The 23,462-nt window shown below is 33.6% G+C and overlaps 1 protein-coding gene across 3 annotated transcripts in view; it reads left to right on the top strand.

Annotated features, from left to right (window-relative positions):
* Nucleotides 1-23,462, top strand: part of TTBK2 (tau tubulin kinase 2) — a 251,713-nt gene that overhangs the window by 43,056 nt on the left and 185,195 nt on the right. For all 3 annotated transcript variants that reach the window (XM_051977162.1, XM_051977161.1, XM_051977160.1), the window contains exon 3: nucleotides 6,611-6,758. In XM_051977162.1, coding sequence (XP_051833122.1) covers nucleotides 6,611-6,758 — 148 coding nt within the window. The remainder of the gene's footprint in view (nucleotides 1-6,610; nucleotides 6,759-23,462) is intronic.

The following is a 23,462-nucleotide window of genomic DNA, read 5'->3' as shown; positions in this document are numbered from 1 at the left end:
TAAAAATCAAAGCTAATTCTGGTGGGCCTTACAAGATCTAAAAGTATTGCACACTAGGTGCCATCCAATGGTTTGAACTCCTTTTGGAAAGGATTTGAACTTAAGCTTATCAGACAAACTGTAATCCTCTTTTTATACCCACAGAACTCCAGCAAATTATTTAAGTCCATTTTTGTACTATCATTTATCCCTTTTACTTTTATTTCTGGTTCTTTACTACCACAAAAGGTTCTGTTACATATATTTTGATATAGATGGAATCTTTCTGTCTTTGCCCTCTTTGAGCCTGGGATATGTGCCTAGCAGGAAAATCTCTGGATCAAAGGGGTAATTAAGTAACTTTTAAAATTTCTAAAACATTTTCCAGAATGGTGGGTCCAATTCATAGCTTTTATCAAATATATTAATATGCCTGTCTTCCCATTGCCTCTGTGATTATTTTCACTTTTTTCACCTTTGCCAATTTTGATGGCTTTGAAATGAAATTTGATAGTTTCAACTTGTATTTCTTATTATCAATGATTTGGAATAATCTTTCATAAGGTGGTAAATAATTTGTAGTTCTTATTTTGAGAATTGTTCATACACTTTTTATCATTTATTTATTATGCATGATTCTTGTTATTCTATATTTTTGTGTTAATTTCCAATGTAGCTTGTATATCAGTCCTTTATGAGAATTATTAAATACATTCCCATTCAATATTTTTATTCTTAGCTTCATTGATTAATGCAAAAACTTTGTAATTGTAATTATCTATTTTTGATATTTATGATTTCTCATTAGATTAAAAATTCTCCCAGCCATAATTTTTAAAGTATCTTTGTTTTCCTTAAAATTTTTTGCTGTTATCTTTTATTTTTAGGTTGCATGCACATCAATTTGGAAGGTTACCTCATCCTTGGTGATGGAGAGAGAGAGAGACAGGGACAAAGAGGCAATAGAGACAGATATACACAGAAGAGGAACAAAGAGGAAGAGGGGGAAGGAAGAGAAAAGAGAAAAAGGAAGCGGGAAGAGAGGGAGGAAGGGAGGGAGAGATCTTGAGAAATAGTGAGAAATGCAGGATGTGAAAAGAGATGCCAAGTCATTTCCTAATTGTAAAGAGTTGGAGTTCTCAACTCAAATGTCACTTCCTCCCTGAAGCTTTTCTTGATTTCCCTTGTAGACAATAATCTTTGCTCTTGTACCTCATGGCAATTTTTTTTGCACTTCACTGAACATGTTATATTCTTTATTATACTTAACTTTGTATCTCATTCCCTTATTGGACTTTGTAATAGAAATCTGTTATTTATATCATACTGAATCAAGGAGAACTTTTATGATTTGCTAGTGTTAGTTTTTAAATGAAATCTTTAGCCATATTTCTTCAGAGTTACATTTGCCTTACTGAAAGAACTAATAATAGCTAACTTTTGTGTAGTGTTTTAGGGTTTGCAGAGTGTTTTGCATACATTCTTATTTGATCCACAGCTTCAACAACTGTAAGAAAGGTGCTATTTGGGGTGGAGGGTGAGGTCTACATCTGTATTTTCATCTTTGTGTAGAGAGTTGGCCTTGAAGCCAAAATAAAGCTTGCTTCAATCGCATATTGGCTCCATCATCTTCAGTAAATCACTTAACTTCTGAGACCTCTAAGCAAGTAAGTCTCTGAAACTGTAAAATGCAAAGAAGGTATTGACCTCAGTGTTAAGAAAGAATTTCCTCACTATAAGAGCCTTATACTGGTGAAATCATAGGTCCAATTCCCTTATCCCTTAGGAAACCTCTGGATAAGGAAACTCCCTTGACTAATGTGGATCAGAAACCATTCTGTAGTTTACTTAGGCTTAGGGTGAAACTGGGAAAACTAAGAGATTAAAAGATCTATATAATAGGGCTAAACAACCATGATGTTTAGGACTTGAATCCAAGGCTAATTATCTGCCCGCTATACCATTCTGACACTTATATTTTCTCCATTTTACAGATGAAGAAACTGAAATGGGTAACAGCATAGGTAAAATGCAAAATAGAGGGCATTATATGTCTTGCTGAATGGTTCTTGAATTTCTTCCGTTCTATGTCTGGGCAAAACTCTTTCCCCTCTTTCCTCTTCCAATCTTCTCATCTCTATCCAACTCAGAATTATGCCTTCCCAGTCCTGTCCTCCAGCTCTTCCTTTACTGTATTCTTTGAAATCCCCATTCTATCATTTACAAACTCTTTCATCTTTCTCCTTTTCCACTCTTTTCATCTTTTGGTACTCAGGTTTTCTCCAGACAATTCCTTCCTTGCTGCCTGCTACAGTTCTGGCTGTTTTCTTCTCTCATATTCCCTGATATACTAAATGAGGAGGAGGAACTGGCATAGAGCTCACTCCACACTGTCACTTTCAGACCTTCACTTTGTGAAACTTTTCCTCTTCTGCAAGTTATCCCATTCATATTTATATCACCTAATCTATTTCCTTGTGATTATTTATCAGCTTCTGTGTCACTATTCTCTCTCTCTCGCTCTATTACTTTTTCTCTCTTCCTCTTCCTTGCTCTTAATGCTATATTGCTTTCTTGCTCTCTTTCTCAAATTTATTGATGCCTTTTGTTTTTCACATTACAGTCCTTTATATATTGCCTATTCTGTAGCACCTTCCCTTGTAGAAAAGTAGAATAGCACAATGAATGTCCCTGACATTTGTATGTAGCATTTTATATCCATTTATACCCAACCTTTCTATGGAGGAGAGAAAATGAATCTTTGGTCTTTTGCTTTCTTTTAAGGCGTTTACATCAATTTATTTGTCTTCTTAGGTTTTTCTGAAACCATGGACTTCATAATTTTTTCAGTACAATCTTACTCTATTACCTTCATATATTATAACTTTTTCAGCCATTCCCAATTAATGGAAATCTTCTCAAAAGTTTCTTAACACCCCAAAAAGAGCTAGTATAAATATTTTGTACTTATGGGTGCTTTTTCTCTTTCTTCGATCTCTTTGGGGAATAGACCTGCTATTGGCATTGTCAGGTCCAAAGTTTATACAATTTTAGCACTGTGGGAATAGTTCCTATTTGTTCCCTGGAAAGGGTAAATTAGTTCACAGTTCCACCAACATTATATTAGTATCCTATTTTTCCTATATTCCCTCCAGCATTTGTCATTTTTCTTTTATGTCACCTTATCCAATTTAATGGATGGGCAGTAATGCTTCAGAATTATTTTAATTTGCATTTGTCTAATTTTCTATTTTTTATACGACCATTGATAGCTTTGATTTATTTTTTTCTGAAAATTATCTCTTCATGTCCTTTGACCATTTATCAGTTGGAGAATAGTTAATTTTTTTTTTATCAATTTGACTTAGTTCCATATATATTTGAGGAAAGAGAACTTTATCAGATAAACTTGCTGCAAAATATTTCCCCAATTTCCTGCTTTTTTTTTTAAAACTTTGGCTTACAGTGTTATTGTTTGTGCAAAAGCTTTTTAATTTTACATAATCAAAAATGTTTTTAAAAGCTTTTTATTTTCAAAACATATGCACAGATAATTTTTCAGCATTGACCCTTGAATAGTCTTTGTGTTTCAGATTTTCCCCTCCTTCCCCCACCCTCTCCCCTAGATGGCAAGCAAGCCAATATATATTATACATGTTAAAATGTATGTTAAATCCAATTACATAATCAGAATTATGCAATTTATATTCCATAAACTTCTCATGAAGTCTTCTCCATTCATAAATTTTTCTACATTCCCCTAACTTGCTTATATTTCACCCTTTATATTCAGGGGTCCTCAAACTACACCCACGGACCAGATGCAGCTGCTGAGGATGTTTATCCCCTTCATCCAGAGCTAAGAGGTTTCTTTATTTTAAGGCCCGCAAAACAAAATTTTTGTTTTTACTATAGTCTAGCCCTCCAGCAGTCTGAAGGACAGTGAACTGGCCCTCTGTTTAAAAAGTTTGAGGACCCCTGCTTTATATTTCTTAAATCTTTCAAAGTTGTCTTTACAATGTTATTTTATAAATTGTTTTCCTTTGCTTATTTCATTATGAATCTTTTCATACAAGTCTTCCCAGGTTTCACTGAAGCTGTTGCTTTTTACTTTAGGCAATGTTGTGTTGTTAGCCTTGCTTTTTTCTTAGCCTAGTTCTAAGTCTGAGGTTTCAGACCCTGTATTGGCCTCTCAACTGCTAGCCTGGAACCAGAGCTGAGTTCACAATCTTATCTGCTTTGAGTTAACTGCCTAGACCTATTTAGATTCCAGGGGCAGAGTCTCTTCTTAGTGCCCTCCTTCCTTGAGATTTTGCCCTATGGGTAGATTATTTCCTCTCAATTTCTTGACGTCTACAGTGCCTTCCAGCTTATTTATCCAAAAACATGCTTAAAAATCTTAAGCTTTCATTTCATCCTGTTATCTTGTAGCCTTCTCTTTCACAATATTCCTAATAATTGTATGTGACCAACTATTTTCAAATATCTTATTTTCTCCAAAATCTTTATTTTTTATGGAATTGAGTGTTTATTTTTTCCTGCTTATTAATATTTTATTTTCTCCAATTACATATAAAGATAGTTTTCAACGTTCATTTTTATAAGATTTTGAGTTCCATATACTCAAAAAGTTATCAAACTGTGAATAACTTTTGATCCAGCTGTGTTACTACTGGGCTTTATATCCTAAAGAGATCTTAAAGGAGGGAAAGGGACCCACATGTGCAAAAATGTTTGTGGCAGCCCTTTTCGTCGTGGCTAGAAATTGGAAACTGAATGGATGCCCATTACTTGTAGAATGACTGAATAAATTATGGTATATGAATGTTATGGAATATTATTGTTCTGTAAGAAATGACCAACAAAATGATTTCAGAGAGGTCTGGAGAGACTTACCTGAATTGCTACTAAAGTGAAATGAGCAAAACCTGGAGATCATTATACATGGCAACAACAAAACTATATGATGATCAGTTCTGATGGACTTGGCTCTCTTCAACAATGAGAGACAAGTTCCAATTGTTCAGTAATGAAGAGAGCCATCTACATCCAGAGAGAGAACCATGGGAACTGAGCGTGGACCACAACATAGTATTTTCACTCTTTCTGTTATTGTTTGCTTGCATTTTTGTTTTCTCAGATTTGTTTTTTCTTTCTAGATCTGATTTTTCTTGTGCAGCAAGATAACTGTATAGATATGTATACATATATTGGATTTAACATATAATTTAACATATTTAATGAATTGTCTGCCATCTAGGGGAAAAGGGTAGGGGGAAAGAGGGGAAAATTTGGAACAGAAGATTTTGCAAGGGTCAATGTTGAAAAAATTACCCATGCATATGTTTTGTAAATAAAAAGATAAAATAATAAAAAAAATTTTTTTAAAGATTTTAAGTTGCAACTTTTTCTCCCTCTTTCCCTTCCCCAAGAAAGCAAGCAATTTGATATAGGTTATACAGGTACAATAATTTTAAACATATTTTCACATTAGTCATGTTGTAAAAGAAAAATAATCATAAAATGGAAAAACTACAAGAAAAAAACATTAAAAACATTATGTTTCTCTCTGTATTAAATCTTTATAGTTCTTTCTCTGGTTATGGATGTTTTTTTCCATCACAAGTCTATTCTTAATCTCTTTTAAACTGCCTTTCAACATTATCACTATTAAAATTTCTCTCAAAGGTTACTCATGATCTCTTAACTGTTAACGTCATTGGTCTTTGTCCCCATCTTCTTTGGTTCTTTGTAACTATTGAATGCTTCTCCTCCGAGGTACTGTCTCATTGACTTTTTTCGGTGATGTTATCTCCTGCTTTTCTTTTTGTTTGACTGTTCCTCAGTTTTTATTGCTGGTTCGTCACTGATCTCTTGCCTGTTAAGTGTGGACTCTGATATTCTCATCTTCTTGGTATCAATTCCTAAAACTTTGGTTAGGGATAAATGGAGATCGTGATGTTTGTTATATGACAGAAGGTTGACCTGTTATGTTATGAAGTCTATTGTGTTTCACCATCATTAGAGATTTATGGTTCAATTCTCTAATGCACATTGAAAATTCAATTGCAATTCTCCTGTAAATTTTGACTCTTTCAATTGAATAAAGAATGTAGTTATAATGGTTAAATTATTAAAAAAAACTGTGAAGAACTTGATAAAAGATTAATTTGCCTTGTTCGAAGTTTCCTCTGAATAGTTTTAGTACAAAATATATAGTGTACATTATATCGATCTTTTGAATGGGATTTGGGAAAAATGATATTTCGGGACACTATACTGTCACGATCATTTCTGATGCAAACTACAGGCCAGGTTATAAGCTGTATCTACATCTGAAGACATACAATTCCTTAAAGGAAAACACAGTAGAGGATAAAGTGTATTTTTTGTGGTATCAATGGGAGTTTTGTTTTCTTTTTTCAATATGTATAACTTTTATGCCATGTATTTTCCACATTATATTCTTTCATCATATGAAAGCATAATAAAATTAGTTGTATGTACAATCTTTAGAATTCAAAGAAAAATCTAAAATTTTTAATTTGATTTTCAAGTACATGGTCTGCCAGTAACATTCTTTCTCCTTTCTTTCTCCTTCCCTTCTTTTATACTTTTATTCCCTATGCAGTTGAGAAAAATAGGGGGTGGGGGCTTTGGAGAAATTTACGACGCCTTGGACTTGCTCACCAGGGAAAATGTTGCATTGAAGGTAGAATCAGCTCAACAACCAAAACAAGTTCTGAAAATGGAAGTTGCTGTGTTGAAGAAACTGCAAGGTAAGATATGTTATTTTATATACCCCTAATCTTATAGCCTGTCATTTTTCTATGCCTTCCTTTGAATCTTAATCATTAGTTGAATTACCTGATTTCATTTGTGATAGGGTAAAATTTCTAGGTAGGTGTATGCTTGGCAGTCTTCTTTTGTAAGGTAGGTTGTTAGTGGCTAGATATCATATTATAGGATCCTGTGATACACAGTACCTTATATTGCTTGGAATTTTGAATTTTGGGGAATTTCATTATACAGTTGGGAAGGATGACATGGAATTGACTGACAGAAGCATTCCATTTTTTAGAAATAGGGTCTTTGGTTTTGCAAGGTTTAATGTTGAAGAATTATCTATGTATATGTTTTGGAAAAAAACTTTAATAAAAATTAAAAACAAACCCCCCCCAAAAAAATAGGGTTTTCAAAACTCTTTATCATGATGAAATTTTCTTTCTTTCCTTACAGAATTAATTAATTTTTAAATTTTTTTTTCTAATTTTACTGATGGTCATATATGCCTTTATTTCTTTTTTTTTTAATTTTATTTTATTTAATAATACCTTTATATTGACAGAATCCATGCCAGGGTAATTTTTTACAACATTATCCCTTGCACTCACTTCTGTTCCGATTTTTCCCCTCCCTCCCTCTACCTCCTCCCCTAGATGGCAAGCAGTCCTATATATGTTAGATATGTTTATGCCTATATTTCATAAATATGCCATCTTCAAATTATATCATAGTATGGTTTATAAATAGTCTCATTCATGTTCATTCTTACTATTTTATTTTCAAAGAGTAGTAGTTCTTGACTTTATCTCTAACATATATCTTAGCTTTTGAGTATATAGCTTTCTCCCCACTCATTGTAAAAACAACCTTTTTTTTTTTCCTAGCAACTATCTCATAATAGACAGTGATAAAACACATTATTGGACATTTGGTTTTTTTATTGATTATTCTGTTCTTAATCTAAATGGCTTACATAATTAATGACTTTTTTAGATTTTATTTTTATTCTTTTTTAACAAATCAATATTTTTTTGTTCTCAAAAATTTACTAATCATTACCAGATACTAGTTAACTTAAAGAAATTAAATATAGTAATGGGCTCTTGGTACTCCATGTAATGATAGTATGAAAAAATCATATCTTGAAAACTAAGATTAAGTCAAAAACCTGTTCTCATTATAGGTTGACTTTTTTTTTCCCAACATCTCCTTGTTTGGCATTCCATTCTGTTAAAAGAAGGAGGGGTTACATAAATTCTACAAGTCTTAAAATTTCTCTTGCCAGACTTCTAGGTTGGAGGCAGCTAGGTGGCGCAGTGGAGAGAGCAGCAGCCCTGAAGTCAGGAAGACCCGAGTTCAAATGTGGCCTCAGACACTTAATACTTCCTAGCTGTATGACCCTAGGCAAGTCACTTAACCCCAATTGCCTCAGCAAAACAAACAAACAAACAAAAAAAACTTCTAGGTTCCTTGGCTGTCAGTGTTACTTAGCTTATTTTGTTAAAGATGCTAATGACCCCAAGATTGTGACCATGGAATATTCTACTGTTAACTCTTAACTAATCAATTCAATGCTGGGAACTGAGTTAGAGAAGATTGAGCTGGCAAAAACTGTTATTCCTATGGGATAAACCAGTACATCTGACATTAGGTTATTAACAGCATTTTTGTATGACTATGTTTACATTATTTTTTTTCCTTTCACAGAATTATTACATTTTTCCTTTCACAGAATAATTTATATCATTCTCTTCTCAATAAACATAGCACCTGATACCTGTAAATAGATAAGTCTTATGTTTAATAGTTCAAACACCATGGTGGTGTTTTTTTCCTTTTTTCCTGACAAGAAGCTACTTTTGATTTATCTAAAGTGATCTGCCATTTGTTAACCTATATTAAAAATGTTTAATGTACTGTGCAACTTTTTGAAAATCAGAATCATCAACTAGTTAAGATTAAGATTAGTTAAGATTAATCATCCTCTGATTCATGAGGAATGAGGAGAGGAAGCTTGTTGATTCTTTAAGTCTCTCCCTAATTTTTAATATTGCAAGATAAAGTTTTTCAATCTTTTTTTTTTCTCAGAGATAATTGCTGTCCCAGTGACTTGGAGATAATACAAGAAAGTGTCTTAGCAGTTCTTTGCAGGAGTGCTAGCCAGTTGCATTCCTGAATAGTGAGTTCTGGATAATATAGGCTGAGGCTTTCTAGTTTTCCCTGCCCACATTTCTGGTAGAAGATGATTCCACATTTAATAACTTGCATGGTATAGTTTGAATCACTTAATAACTGCTGGTTGCCCCAGAAAAGCAGTTTCTTTACTGTCCTCTCTGCATGCAGATCATTCCCTTTATAAATATATTTTTCATGAGATCATACTGAGTCAGCACAAGGTTTTCTTATCTACTTATCTCTACATCATTTTTCTTAAAACAAAGCACTTTAAAAAATTAAGCTCCTCTGATGTCAGCAACTCTTTTTGCTTTCTTATCATCTGTCTACTATGCCTAAGTATATTCTTTCTGATGGTTTCCACTGATGACTTTGGGCCTTTAGGAGTACTCTTTTATATGCCTAGATTATTCATTACTTAATCTATCTTAAGGCAGCTTCAATAAAAAGAATAAAGGAAAATTAAGAAACATTCAGATGGGCTAACTAACCCATTCTATTTATGCTTATTTGCTTTAGCTATTGGTTGGTATATGAGTTTATTGTTTTTGTGGATAGAATAATGTTATATTTGTGAATTAAGCTTGAAATCTAGCTTGCTCTCCCCAAGAGATCAATCTCTTTCTATAAAACAAAACCTTATATAAAAGCAGTTCCTTCACTAGCATGTCATTGAACAGAAATATCATATTTATAGTATGAATAGTCATTAATTCAAAGTCTAGAACCAGAAGGTACTTTAGTGATCATCCAGTATAATACCTTCATTTTATAGATGAGCAGAAGTGATATCTCAAACTTGCCAAAAATTCTACAAATCATAAGTAACAGAGCTGTGATTCAAACTCAGGGTGGGACCTGAGAAAACCCAGGCTAATAACTCTCAATCCAGACTTTTACTGCCTTGCCACTGCTGTCTGTGGATAGTGTAAATATTGGATGGTTCTTAGCACCTTTTTTCCAGCAATATTTCTTCTCAAGTTATCCCTTAGCTCTCACTGACCTTTAGGTTTCCCCAGGGTTAATAACTAACCTTCCTGAATTCAGTCTATTTATTAGGAAAAGGGCATCTATCTATAACTTTGGCATTTTCTGGCTTTTGTTCATTCTCCCCTGTAAGAATAATATAGTTCTTTGCTATTGGCTCTAAAGTATGTCATTGCTTCAATGGTCTTTTCTTCTCAGTAAACTTTTCCTGGCTTCCATTTCAGTATATCAGAGCACTCCTTTTTTCTTAAACAATTTGGAAACCTCCTGTGTCTATCCTGTAGTTCTGTATTCTAGTATTTTTACTTCATGATATTTGCTTGTAGTTTATATTTTAATGCTTCTTTCACCTAAAGCCAATCTTCTCATCTAGCAGACCTAGTAGGTGGCATCCCCCTTGCCCAGCAACAGTTCTTTTCTAAATTAAATTTAATAAATGGATTTATAAAACCTACTCATCTCATCCTTTCTGCTTAAGTTCAAAGAAAGATAGCTGTTATTCTTTTCTTCCTCTTTTTTCTGTCCTTTAATGTAATAAATTAGTCTCTTAGTTCCCCATAATTTGTATCTTGATCTCTTTTATAGTAGTGTCTAATCCCTAGTCATAGGATGATTGTTAGAGCAAAAAAAAGGAAAGATGGAAACAAGTATTTATTGAATACTATGAATTGAATAGTACTAAGTAAATATACTCAACAATGATCTAGGGAGGTAGGAGCTATTTTGATCCCCATTTCCTTTGAAGAAACTGAGGCAAACAAATGACTTGGCCTAAGTCACATATCTAGTAAGTGTCAGAATCTGGATTTTATCTCAGATTAACATAAATAGTAAGTAACAAAACTCAATTCTGAACCAAGATCTTTGGACTAAACTATGCTGCTGTTCTTTGTCAGTATTTATTAAGCGTCCGCTATATCATGCTCTGGGAATCCAAAGCCAAAAGTGAAACCTTTTTTTGTCCTGAGTAATGTCTATCCAGGAAAGGCTATGTGTGTGTATGACATAAACAAAATAGATTTTTATTGGAAAGGCTCTCCCCATTGGAGAGTTTAAGAAAAACTTTATGAAAGTTGTACTTGCACTGAACCTCAGAAGAATCAAGATCCTCTTAAGAGGTGGAGGTGGCCTGTTTTCTTTACCTTCCCATCTTTCCTAAGCCACTTTTCTCACTTTCTTTCTGTCTTACTTTCCATCTCCATTTAACATGTTACCAGCTCTTAGTGTGAACTTAGTTTTTGCTCGTGCCTTAATTTATTCTCCTGAGTAATTGTCTGCTTTGTTGGTGGTCATCCATTTTGTGTCTTATGCTCCTAGAAAGTAGGGCCATGTCTGCTTAGTGCCAGTAAGATGATAGTGTTTATCTTCTATTCAGAGATAGCATAAATATACAATAAATGAGACCTGGGAGATGATGGTGGTGGAACTTCTCTGTTTGTTTCTATTTGACTTTTCTTTGTTTAATTTATTTTTGCCAATTTGTTGACCTAGGAAAATAAAACTATCTTAATTTCTAGGATTCCAGAGGTATTTGTTAAATTATAGCATAATATGTCTATGATAATGAAATCTACTGGGATTTGAATTACCTAGGGCTCTCTTGTCATTTAAATTAGATTTATTTATTATTATTCATTTTATTGTTTTACTAGTGGAGGAGGGAAAATGTGTGAAAAATACACAAAATTATTTACATTTTGTTTAGGAATTTTTATATTAAATTTGAGTGTAGCTCTATCTCATGTTTGGAGATTGACAGTTCAGCCAAAATTCATTAATTCAGCCTCCAAGCACTCATATTTTCCTATTTTGTGGTTTTAATGATTTGGAAGAAGTACTACACTAGTTAGGATAAAATGCTTATTAAATAAATTGATAGCACAACAAAATTGCCTATAATAATGTTTCAGCTAAGTAAGAAAATGATAAAGCAAAGCATACTATTTTAGACATACCCATTTGCAAAGAGAGATGATTTGTATATAAATTCCACTATTCAAATATAAAATTTAAATAGTAATTAGAATTTCTATTCATTATGGCAGATTCCTTGAGGACCCTTATTAGATAAGTTTGTTAGTCTACTTCTAATTATTTAAGATATTTGGTGTAACAACTTTATTTAAAAATTATAGGTCAAACTTTTCACAAATTCAGATGGACCCTAATCATTTCAAATTAGTGGGATTCATTGTCCTTAAAATTATATAACATACCTTGATGGACCTTAGGAGTAGCAGAGGAACTGTTATGTTTTTCTACTCCATCCTTCCCGGATCTCCTGCCCATTCTCCACCACCCATTTCTGTTTATTTAGCAGCATTGATTTCTCAGTCTATTGCAGACTATCAGCTCGAGCAGGACTGGTACTGATGTGATTCATTCATTCCCAGATTTGAAAAAACTATTAAAGATTTTGATTTAAGAGATCATCATCTCTTCCAAATTCTGCAGGCTTAGAGTCAGGAAGATTTTATCACTTGGTGGTCTGTGATCTCACTGATGTGGTTATTCCCAACATTGGCTTATAATAAAACCCATCCAAGCCTTATTTTCTTGTTCGATTCTTTTCAAATAACATAAAGAGATTTTGTTAATAATAGCAAATTAGCAAATTAGGTGACCAAGTTTGAAAACATAATTTCTTCTGTACTTGTCACAAGAAAGATAATTAAGAAATAATTTGATGTATAAAAATTCAGGAAAAGGTCATGTTTTCTTCCCAAAAACATTGGAGGAGAAGGTGATATTGATTTGATTTCAGGGTATTTTTCCCCCTGAAATACTGGTCCTGGATTTTATTTTTGCCTTGTAGGCTACAGAGCACAAGCTGAGAGGTGGGAAGAAGGGTTACTCTTACAGGAGAGCAACTGCACCTGTTCTGCCTTCCCTGCTTGAAGTCTCCAGCTGCTACTTCAAAGTATGATTGCTCCCTTTTCCCTGACATAAAAGTATAAGAAGTGTCATACTTGATTAGAGTAGTGTTCCATCCTGCCCAAGGGTCTGTCTCTTTTGCTACATTTTGTGAGAAAACATAGTAATTGCTGTCCACGACATCCACCCCCAAAGTTACTTCCCTTTATTGAACTGTTATGGATTTATCATCCATGAATTTATCTAAACTGAAATTTATAGTTATATTTCCATTTTGCCCAACTTCTTGAGGTAGTAAATTTTTTTATGCTTATTACCTATTATATAAGGCAGTGCTCTTTTGTTTGCCTTAAACCTACCTCTTAAAAGGGTCAAGAGGATAATCCTGGTTCTAGTATTCTGGAATCTGGTGAACAAGTCCACTTTCACCCTTTCCATGCCATCCATGATTTTGTAGATGTTACTCATATTCTGCTTAGATTTCATCCTTACAGATAGTACTACTACTCATCTTTCTGTTATCCATATGTGAAAGCCAGATGCAATCTCTAGAAAATGGTGATTCTATAATTACTTTCTTGGGTCCACAGCTGATAGCTCTCAATCTTACTATCTTAGAAGTATAATTTAAATTATTATACTTGCCTAGATTAAATCTCATCTTCCATTTTTAGGACCTTTATATCACTTTGTGACATTCCTGAAGTTGATTTTTTCACCCTGATATTTCCCTATGTGAAAGATTTAGCATTATCTGTTAATTTGGAGAATTCACTGTGTGCTGTCTCTTTTAATCATTTAATCATTCAAAATCATTATATGTGCATACTTTCCTACAGGAAAGCAAATTCTAGGTTTGCCATTAAAATGAAGGGATTCTTTCTATTTAGGAAGTAGGGAGTAAAGTTTGTACGTAGTGATAAAGATGCATAAAAAGAAAAGAAAATCAATGAAACATTTAAAAATACAAAGAAGTAACTTCAGAATGCTACATAGTCAAGCAGGAAAGTTGTATTACTTTGCAAAATTGAATATATCTTTTTTTTTTTTAAGCAACTAACAAGCTGACCATTTCATATACAACTTTCTTTTGTTCTTTGTATATTAAAATATTCACATTTGTTGATATTAACTTCATAATTAATTTTTTTAAAAGAAAGTTATATGAAAGAACCAGTACTTTTTTCTCTTAAAAATAAGTAGTAATTAAGCCCTTAATTTAAGCTCTGTCCTTTTATAGTCATTCTACAAGGCCCATAGATAGTTCAAATTACAGCATAATTTTGTAGAAAATAAGAAAATGCAATATGAGAGGAATAAATTTATTTTAAGTAATTTTCATGATATAGTTGATTGATAATAAAATATTTATTTCTAATAATATATATTGCTAATTTATTTGCCATTTATCATGTCATACTGCTGTATATTGCTAATAATTTGTTACTATTTTATATGCCACTATAGTTTTTAAAGATTAAGTTGTGGCCATAAAATCCTTTTTAAAAAATTGATCAAGAAAACTTATTTTTGAGGATTAGAAAATACTGTTTGTTGGGTGCTTACACATAAATAATAATTCTTTTAAGTATGATGTATATGATTAATATTTATCCAGAATGGACAAGTTATAGAAAGGTAGTGTTTGAGCTAGCTACTTAAGACATGTACAGTTGTGAATTGTATAAAATGTAGTAAAATTAGCTCACAGTCATTTTGCAACTTGATTAAATAGAGGAGCATGGGAATCTTAATTGGATCATCATCAGAGAGCATTAATGAAAAAGCTTGATTCAATTGTTTAATCTCATTGTGATTTGAAATCAAGTATTGAAAAATCCTTATTTTTGGAAGATAACTGCTTGAGTCTTTTTGTGCTAACTAGATTTTAGTGACAAATTTAGAAAACAACTTTATAAAGATAAAACAGATCCCTGGGCCCACTAGATTTATACTTTGATGTGGAAATGCATATAAACCTTAGTTCAGGTGAGATTTTCTTTCTTTCTTACCATCAGGAGAGGATAAGAGGTATAACATAATTTAGTTTCTAAATCCTGCACTTTCCATGCCACTTTCCGTGAAGTTTGCTTTAGACATTCTAGTTCATTTTGATTTATCCTTTATCTTCTACATAATTGGTTACTTAGTTATATATCATTCTATATTTCTTGTGTATGGCCATTTCTTTAATTTTTTTTCGTTTGTTTAGTAAAATTTAGAAGTTCCTTGAAGGCAAAACAATCATTATCTATTTCTCCCTGATACCTAATATAATTCTGAGTACATAGGAGGAAAGTAATGAATAAATATTTCTTGATTGATTTTTGGGAATGGAAATTGGGAATGGGAAGTTGAGAAGCTGATGTTTCGCTGAGTTCTCAGTGTTCCATCAAGCATTTCTTTAATTACTTTCTTTTGGACAATCAATTCATGGACATTTTCAAAATTGTAGCAATTTTAACTCCCCTTCATGCCTCTCTAATTAAATCTCAATAAACACTAAATTATTCTAACAATGAAAGATTAATTTGACTTTTTTATTTTTTCTTATTTGACATTTTCATTTTAATGATAAGAATATTTACAATTCTTTAAAGTTTACAAAGTACTTTACATAATTTAATGCTTACAACAATTCTGTGAGGTAGTTACTTCAGAAATTATTGTCCCTGTTTTATAAATGAGGTGATTGATGCTCAGAAAGGTCACACAGTGACTAAATCTTATAGGCAGGATTTAACTCAGGTCTTGTTCATTCCACAAACCTAGAACTCTTTGTACTACATCTTGTTACTTTCTGAGGTGAGTAGTTGGTTGTCAACATTGATTTCTCATGTTGCTCCTTTTGTAATTCATGGAAGGTCATTGGTTGATGAATTTAAAACTTAAAGATATATATAAAAAGTCATCTAGTGTGATTCCATTCATTTAAATAATTTGTTGGAGGTCATACCAATAACAACTAGCAGAGCTGGGATTTGAATCTATGTCTTCTGACTCTAAATCTAGTGCTAGTGCCTTTAACTCTGAACATGTGACCTCTCTGAAGTATCATGCTTATACTGTGACATATTCTCTATATAATGGACCAAATTGTGTGACTAGCAAGATGTCTGAATAATTGCTTTCTACAAAATTCATCATCCCTAAAACCTCAAAGGAAAGGAATTATGTATCACACATAGTATAATTCCATCTGAGTTCACAAAATAAGAATATAAAACCTTTATATCAGATTTAAAAAACAAACAAAAAAACCCCAAAAAACATTGAATGACACTGGAGCATCTGAATGCTTTGAGCTATCTATTCAGTATTCCTGCTTTCAAAGGATTCCATGTGTCTGCCTTGAGTGTTATAGGGGAACTTGTCCAATTGTAGGAATGCTCCTATGTGACAGTGACTCCACTGGGAAGAAGTTGCAGCTACTGATTCTTAGTAACTACTTGAAGGAAGGTGAAAGGATAAGTGGAAGTGCTATCCAGGGTAGAAGATATACTCTATGTTATGCTTAAAAGCACAGATGAGAGGAGAAATGGTTTCTGCCCTGATGGATAGGGAACTATAAGTCTATTTGGGTTGAATCAGTCAACAGCCTGGACCAAGTCCTACTAACATTTGCTCCAGTGTGAGGAGGCTAAGGCTTCCCAATTTTAGGCCTGTATGGAACAAAAGATCAATGAAGAGTAAAGATTCCCAGAGTTGAGTAATGTGGAATATAAGAGAAAAACTGAAGTACTAGACAAGAGCAAGAACCTAATTAAAAAATAAGCCCTATCACCAGATAAGACAAAGAGGATCATAAAGACAAGAGGAAGAATGAAAAAAATATTAAAAGGAAATCAAAGCACTGGAAACAAATATAGTAATAAGAAAGGAAATGAACTTGTATTAACTAATGAAAGACAGAATCCTGTGGATTCCTTAAGGATCAGGAGAAATAAATCTCCTAAAAGAAAAAATTAGAAACAAATTCAGAAAACCAGAGTTCTTAATGTATTATTTTTAAAGGCAAATAGCACAATAGGAGAAATTGAATACCTGGTGGAGACTATCTCCAAGAAAATAGCAAGAGAAAGAGACAGTAACATATTCGATCTTAGTGTTCAAGAAGGAAAGTAATGTATATTAAGCCTGGGAAGGTTGGTTGGAGTGAGACTGTGAAAGAATTTTCTGTTATATTGGACCCTTTTTTAAAAATCATTTTTTTCCTGTGATGAGGGTTCCTTTTTCTTCTTTTTAAAAGGTTCTGAGTTTTGACATACCCATTCACTATCTTGCTAGAATTATATTAGTTTTCTTGTGTATAAAACCTTTTTTTTTTTTTTTTAGTTTTCCTGAACACTTGAATCTGAAACACTCTTTCTTCTCTGAACTCCTATAGCAATTGTAGATTTCATAATTCATATATTTATATGTCAGATGAAATGAAATAATGAAATATTTGAGAATCATACATAAAATAAGTTTGTAATATTCGGGTACAGGAATATCCGAATTATAAAACCTGTGATCACACATATATGTTTATATAATGTATAATAACAGTGGCAGGGCAAAATGAGTAGAGAGCTAACTTGGAGTCAGAAATTAGCTTGGATTCAAATCCCACCTAATATTTCATTGCCCGGGAATTCTCTTAAGACTTTTAAATTGCCAAGTAGTTGCTGATCTTCACTGGTAGGGGATTTCCTCATTTGGAGTTGACCTGTAGCAGTGAAGTCACTGGTACAGTTTGAAAAAAAAAGACTTCTCTATTTAGACTCCTTGGTGGAAAAGAACCTTTAAAATGGCCATTTTTTCCACCAAATTGATTGCTTTTTCATAATAAATAGTAGGCACAGCGGAATCTTACATTCTGCACATCTTTCACTATTTCAGAAATGATAAAGTTCTTGAGCAGGCAATGAGATAGAAAGCCATTGTTTATATAGTTTATTCTGTTATCACTATAGAACGACTGCAAAATAAAAGGGATGATAATGATGGCAAATTTTGCCTGCATTTTAGGATTATTGGGAAGAAAGTGCTTTGTCAACTTTGTAGGCAAGTAGGGTCCATTATTATTTGTCTAAGAATTTAGTTTGGTAGAGGACATCTATACATATCAAATGTATAATGATGTATTGAACAAATGACTTAGTATCAAAATTATTTCTTTATTTAATAAATGAAATGGGAATTGAGAGAAGGAAAGATTGGTGTGGTTGGCTAGAAATCAGGAAAGACTTGATTTGAGCTGAATCTACAGATTTAAATATTTCCTTATATATGTATCTCTCTGTCTTTCAAATGTTAGAAAAGAATGCTCTCCAGCCAATTACTGGATCATACTTTTTATCTTCTTTCATCAGACCAATCTTCCACAAGTCCTGCCTTTAACTAATCATAGCAGAATTCCCCTCCCTATGTTTCAAGATTATTGAATTGTTTTTCCTTCATTTGCTATGCCTTTCACCTTAGTCTCACTTGAACGTATTCCTTTTACTGGTTCCATAAAAGGAATACTAAAAAAGTAAAAAAAAGTTACAGACTTGTTCCAGCTCTTGTAGTGTTCTCCAACGTGGTTTGCCCAAAGCACCCAAAATCTTAGCCATCTGTTTCCCAAGAATGTTTCTGAGAAAATAGCAAGAGAAAGAGAGAGTTCTTCAAGTATCATGTAAGTCCATCCAAGCAGCTGGCAGGTCCCAAATGGCAGGCCCTTTTTTGTAAATTCCCTATTACTTTGAGAATACCATCATCTTCCCAGGCCCTCAGGTTCACAACCTGAATATCATTCTCTGATTTTCATTCCTCACTCTTTCACCCCTATATCTATTCTATTGCCAAGCCCTGTTAGTTTCACCTTCATAATATCTCTTGAATATTTCCCTTTCATTTCTTCTGACACTGATATCACCTTAGTGTTGGCTTTGATTTTCTCACATCCAGATTATTGAATAATCTGCTAGCTGATCTCCCTTCCATAAGTCTCTCATCACTTCTATTTATACTATAGCCATCAGATTGATATTCTTAAAGCATAGGTTTATCCATGTCACTCCTCCCCATTGAATAAATTCCAGTAGCTCCCTTTTACTTTTAGGACCAATTAAAAAATCATGTTTGTCTTTTAAAACCTTTCATAACCTGGTTCCTTCTCACTTTTCCAGTCTTTTTATACCCTAATCCCCTTCACATCTATGTGATTTAGTGACATTAGCCTCCTTCCAATTCCGTACATATGATACTAATATTCCATCTCCTGATGTATTTTCACCAGCTATCTCCCATACCTGAGCAGTTTGAGGTAGTGCAATGGATAGAGTTCCAGGTCTGGGCTCAGGATAACTCATCTTTCCGAGTTCAAATCCAGCCTCAGATACTGACCAGGTGGGTGACCTTGAGAAAGTTACCTAACCCTGTTTGCTTCAGTTTTATCATCTGTAAGATGAATTTTTTAGAAAAAAAAATGGCAAAACACTCCAGTATCTTTGCAAGAAAACACTAAATAGGGTCAGGAAAAGTCAGACATGCCTGAAATAAGTGAACCAAACCATTTATAAATGTATGAACTATGAACCTCATACCTAGAACTATCTGCCTCCTCATCTCCTCTCACGTAATTTCCCTGGTTTCCTTCAAGTCTCACCTTCTACAAAAAAGTCCTTCCTAGTCTTTCTTCATTTCTGTGCTTTGCTTCTGAGACTACCCCCAATTTATTTTGTATGTCTTATTAGTATATAGTTGTTGGATGTTTTCCCTTGCTATAGATTGTGAGTTTTCTCAAAGCCTTTCTTTGTGTTCCCTCTACTTAGCATAGTGCTTAGCACATAATAGTGCTTTAAGCACTTTGGAAGTGCTAGTTGATTAATTTATAGTAATGGCCAATTATACTATATGTTGTAAATTAATGCTTCGGAAAGAAATGTATACATAAGAGGGAAAAGAAGTATACAGTGATGGATCGAGACTATGGCTGAATGAATGAATCTGATTCATGTGCCCTTGTGGGAGAAGGTAGGTAGTTAGGAAATGACTATAAGATTTGAATTCCTTATAGAAACTGTATTTCTCTTCATTAGTATTTGTGATAGGTGTATAATCCCAGTTGATGATGGCATAGTATTTTTAAGGAATAGGACAGATGCTCCCTAGTTATGATGGTACCCTGTTTGAGACATTCAATTTCAGCTTGATTTCAATAAATATTTATTAACTTATAACCAGAAAACTTCAAAGCCAGTACCAGAAATTTCTGTTACTAAAAAGACAAGGAAGTTACCTCTTAAATATCATTTCTAGCATATTTTTTTTCTTTCTCTTTAAATCTAGTTTTGCTCAATTATATTGATGAGAGTAAAACTCTGCTTGATCTGAGTCAGTAAAGTTATGTAAAATCACCTACAAAATGCCTCCTTTGATTTACAAACCCAAATGGTCTTGCATCCTCTGGAGCAAGATAAGCTCGCTTGAAGGAAGTCTGGCAGGATTTCACATCTACTGAGAATTCTTCTTAGACTCATGCATAAAATGGGTCTTCAGAAAATGTTTCTTTGCAGATCACTTCTCTCTTGAGAATGATATGCCTGCCAAGAAATTCCCTTTTGGTGTTTCTTTAACAATAAAGCTTTTAACCATAGCCTTTGGATTTAGCGAAATTCCTTTGCTGCGAACTTGTGCCTTGGACAGCTGACCCTCACCCATTCCTGCCTCTCTTCTTCAGTACCCTCAGCCCTCATCAATATGATGTTATAGTCATTATTTAACAGTTCCTATACTGAATGCTGTCTTTTTAGCCATAACTATGATTAATATGATCTTGTTATACCTTGATCTTCTATAATGTAATGATTGCAATGTTTGTTTTGCATACTTTTATCTTTGTTTTTGTACCACCAAAGTAAGAATTTGCCTGTTATAGTATTCTTATGAGTCTACTTTGAGGTTTTAGTGTGATTTCTCTAGACCGTATTTCACTGGGCAACATAAATTCTAAGACTGCTTAAATTTCCTGGATGTCTAGGCTATGCACTGGAGAGATAAAGACATCACCCTGTATTCATGCATGAACACAAACACCACATAGCCTGCTGAGAGAGGTTATTTTTCGCTTGTATCTAATATCTAATTATTGAATTAGAGCCAAGGTTTTCCCTTTTTTCTACTGCTTCATTCAGGAAATCTTGAACAAAGGCTGTGGATTCCTACTCTTTGTATTTATTCAGTCTTGGGTAATGTGCATTTTCCCTTTGTCTGATAGGTGATACAGAAATTGATAAGTATCTTTGACCAAAGCTTGGATGATTCAGATTACATACTACCAAGGCCCTCATTGGAATATAACCCAGTCTCTCATTGTAATATTCATTCTCTCATTAATTGTTAACCAATCAGTTGATTACCATCCACAGGAACATCCATTCATCCAAGGGCATATAAACTTTGAACCTACCACTTTGAGGGATCTTTGACATTTGAGGGTGTTATTGACCTCTTTTACTAATAATTAACATGCTAATTAATAAAATTAATTACCCAGAAACTACATCTCTTAAACTTTCAAACACCATACTCCCATTGGAAAACTTTTTATCGACCTGGTAATGGATCTTGTCAAGGGATGGTTTTGCTTGGTCACAGGAACTTATGGTGACCTGGAGTATGTAGGATGGAGGCAGGGATCTGCATCAGTAGAGAGATACCCATATTAATAAAATGACAGATTGTTAAAGTTGTAAAATAAGTAATAATACTGACAAATAATTTAATACAAATGTGTAGAAGTAAGGTTGCATTAATATTTGGCCTAGTAGCAAAAAGGAAAAAAAATATCCCAAATGAACTAAATTGACTTTTGTGGCCCTTGCTTTCTTCAAAATTTCCTTCCCAGAACTCTATAGTGAAATGGCTTGGTGCATAGGAGATTGCTAGCTTTTTAAAATTAATAACAATAATAATAAATAACTTAATTTAGTACTTTAATAAGGCTATAGTAAGCAACAGAGATGATGAAGTATAGTAAAAATAATATTCAAAAGAATAAAGAGAGAATATTAGAAACACATAATTGGTAAAAAAACAAATAATGATGATGAGGTTCAATATAGGGCAGAGAGCTGTGGGAACTCCTACTGGTTGGCACAGGTCCTTTGTAAGAGAATTTATGTACCCGAAAGTTAAACTGGCAAAAAGAAGTTTATTGTTGGAACTGAGAAGTCAGCCTTTGTTAGGAAGACTGACTTCCTTCATGGCAAGGTTCTAACAGAGAGAGATAAAGTTCCTAGCAGAGAAATCCCGACAGAGAGGTGTAATCCTGTTAGGGAAATAGGTGAGAGAGATAAAAAGGGGTTAATGCTGAAAAGAGAATGTCTTCTCAGTGGGCAAGGGGTCCTTGCAGGCAGCTATGCCAAGGAAAAAGAGAGAAATTCCTTGATATGGCATTTTCCTGCTTTGGGCCTCTGTAAGATCCTGTTAGGGAAATGGAGGCTGACACTGAGAAGAGAAAGCCTTTTCAGTGGACAGAGGATCCTCACAGGCAGCTATGCCAAGGGAAGTCCCTTGGCCTAGCATGATTCCTGCTTTGGGTCTCTGCAAAGAAGTACCCCAAGTTGCCCCTTTTTATAATTTGAAACTTTGGCTAGAGGATGGGGACAATTTGAATTGAAATCAGACGGATATCTTCCAATTGAATAGAAGATTTTCAATTGAATGAGTGTCCCTGGACTAATCTTCAACTCAATAAAGGGCATAATCAGTGTGTTATCAATGGAGGGCGTGCCAGTCTCCTCCAGGATAACAGAATGTAACTATTTATCTTGATTCCTAGAGCATGTCTTTCTCAGGGGAAAGATTCTCCAAAGGTTCAAGGAGAATCTCTTTCCCTCAAGAAGTTTCTCAAGCATTACCCCAAAGTCAGAGAGAGACAGTTTCAGGGTTCCTTCATCAATGAGGGAGGATACTTAGAGAAAAACTAAAATGAATTAAAAATTCTCAAAAATAAATCTTCAAGTGATTTAGGCATAAAGAACGAGATTATAAATAAATTAGAGGAACATAGGATACTTTACCTCTCAGACTTGTGGAGGAGGAAGGAATTTGTGACTAAAGAAGAACTAGAGATCATGATTGATCACAAAATAGAAAATTTTGATTATATCAAATAGAAAAAACTTTTGTACAAACAAAACTAATGCAAACAAAATTAGAAGGGAAGCAACAAACTGGGAAAACATTTTTACAGTTAAAGGTTCTGATAAAGGCTTCATTTCCAAAATATATAGAGAATTGACTCTAATCTATAAGAAATCAAACCATTCTCCAATTGATAAATGGTCAAAGGATATGAACAGATAATTTTCAGATTATGAAATTGAAACTATTTTTACTCATATGAAAGAGTGTTCCAAATCACTAATGATCAGAGAAATGCAAATTAAGACAACTCTTAGTCTGATTGGCTAAGATGACAGGAAAAAATAATGATGAATGTTGGAGGGGATGCAGGAAACCTGGGACACTGATACATTGTTGGTGGAGTTGTGAACGAATTCAACCATTCTGGAGAGCAATCTGGAATTATGCCCCAAAAGTTATCAAACTGTGCATACCCTTTGATGAAGCAGTGTTTCTACTGGGCTTATACTCCAAAGAGATACTAAAGAAGGGAAAGGGACCTG

Source organism: Antechinus flavipes, chromosome 2 (genome assembly GCF_016432865.1).
Source record: "Antechinus flavipes isolate AdamAnt ecotype Samford, QLD, Australia chromosome 2, AdamAnt_v2, whole genome shotgun sequence".
NCBI classification, from domain to species: domain Eukaryota; kingdom Metazoa; phylum Chordata; class Mammalia; order Dasyuromorphia; family Dasyuridae; genus Antechinus; species Antechinus flavipes.
The sequence above is the reverse complement of the archived record's forward strand: the minus strand, read 5'-3'. Positions and strand labels throughout refer to the sequence as shown.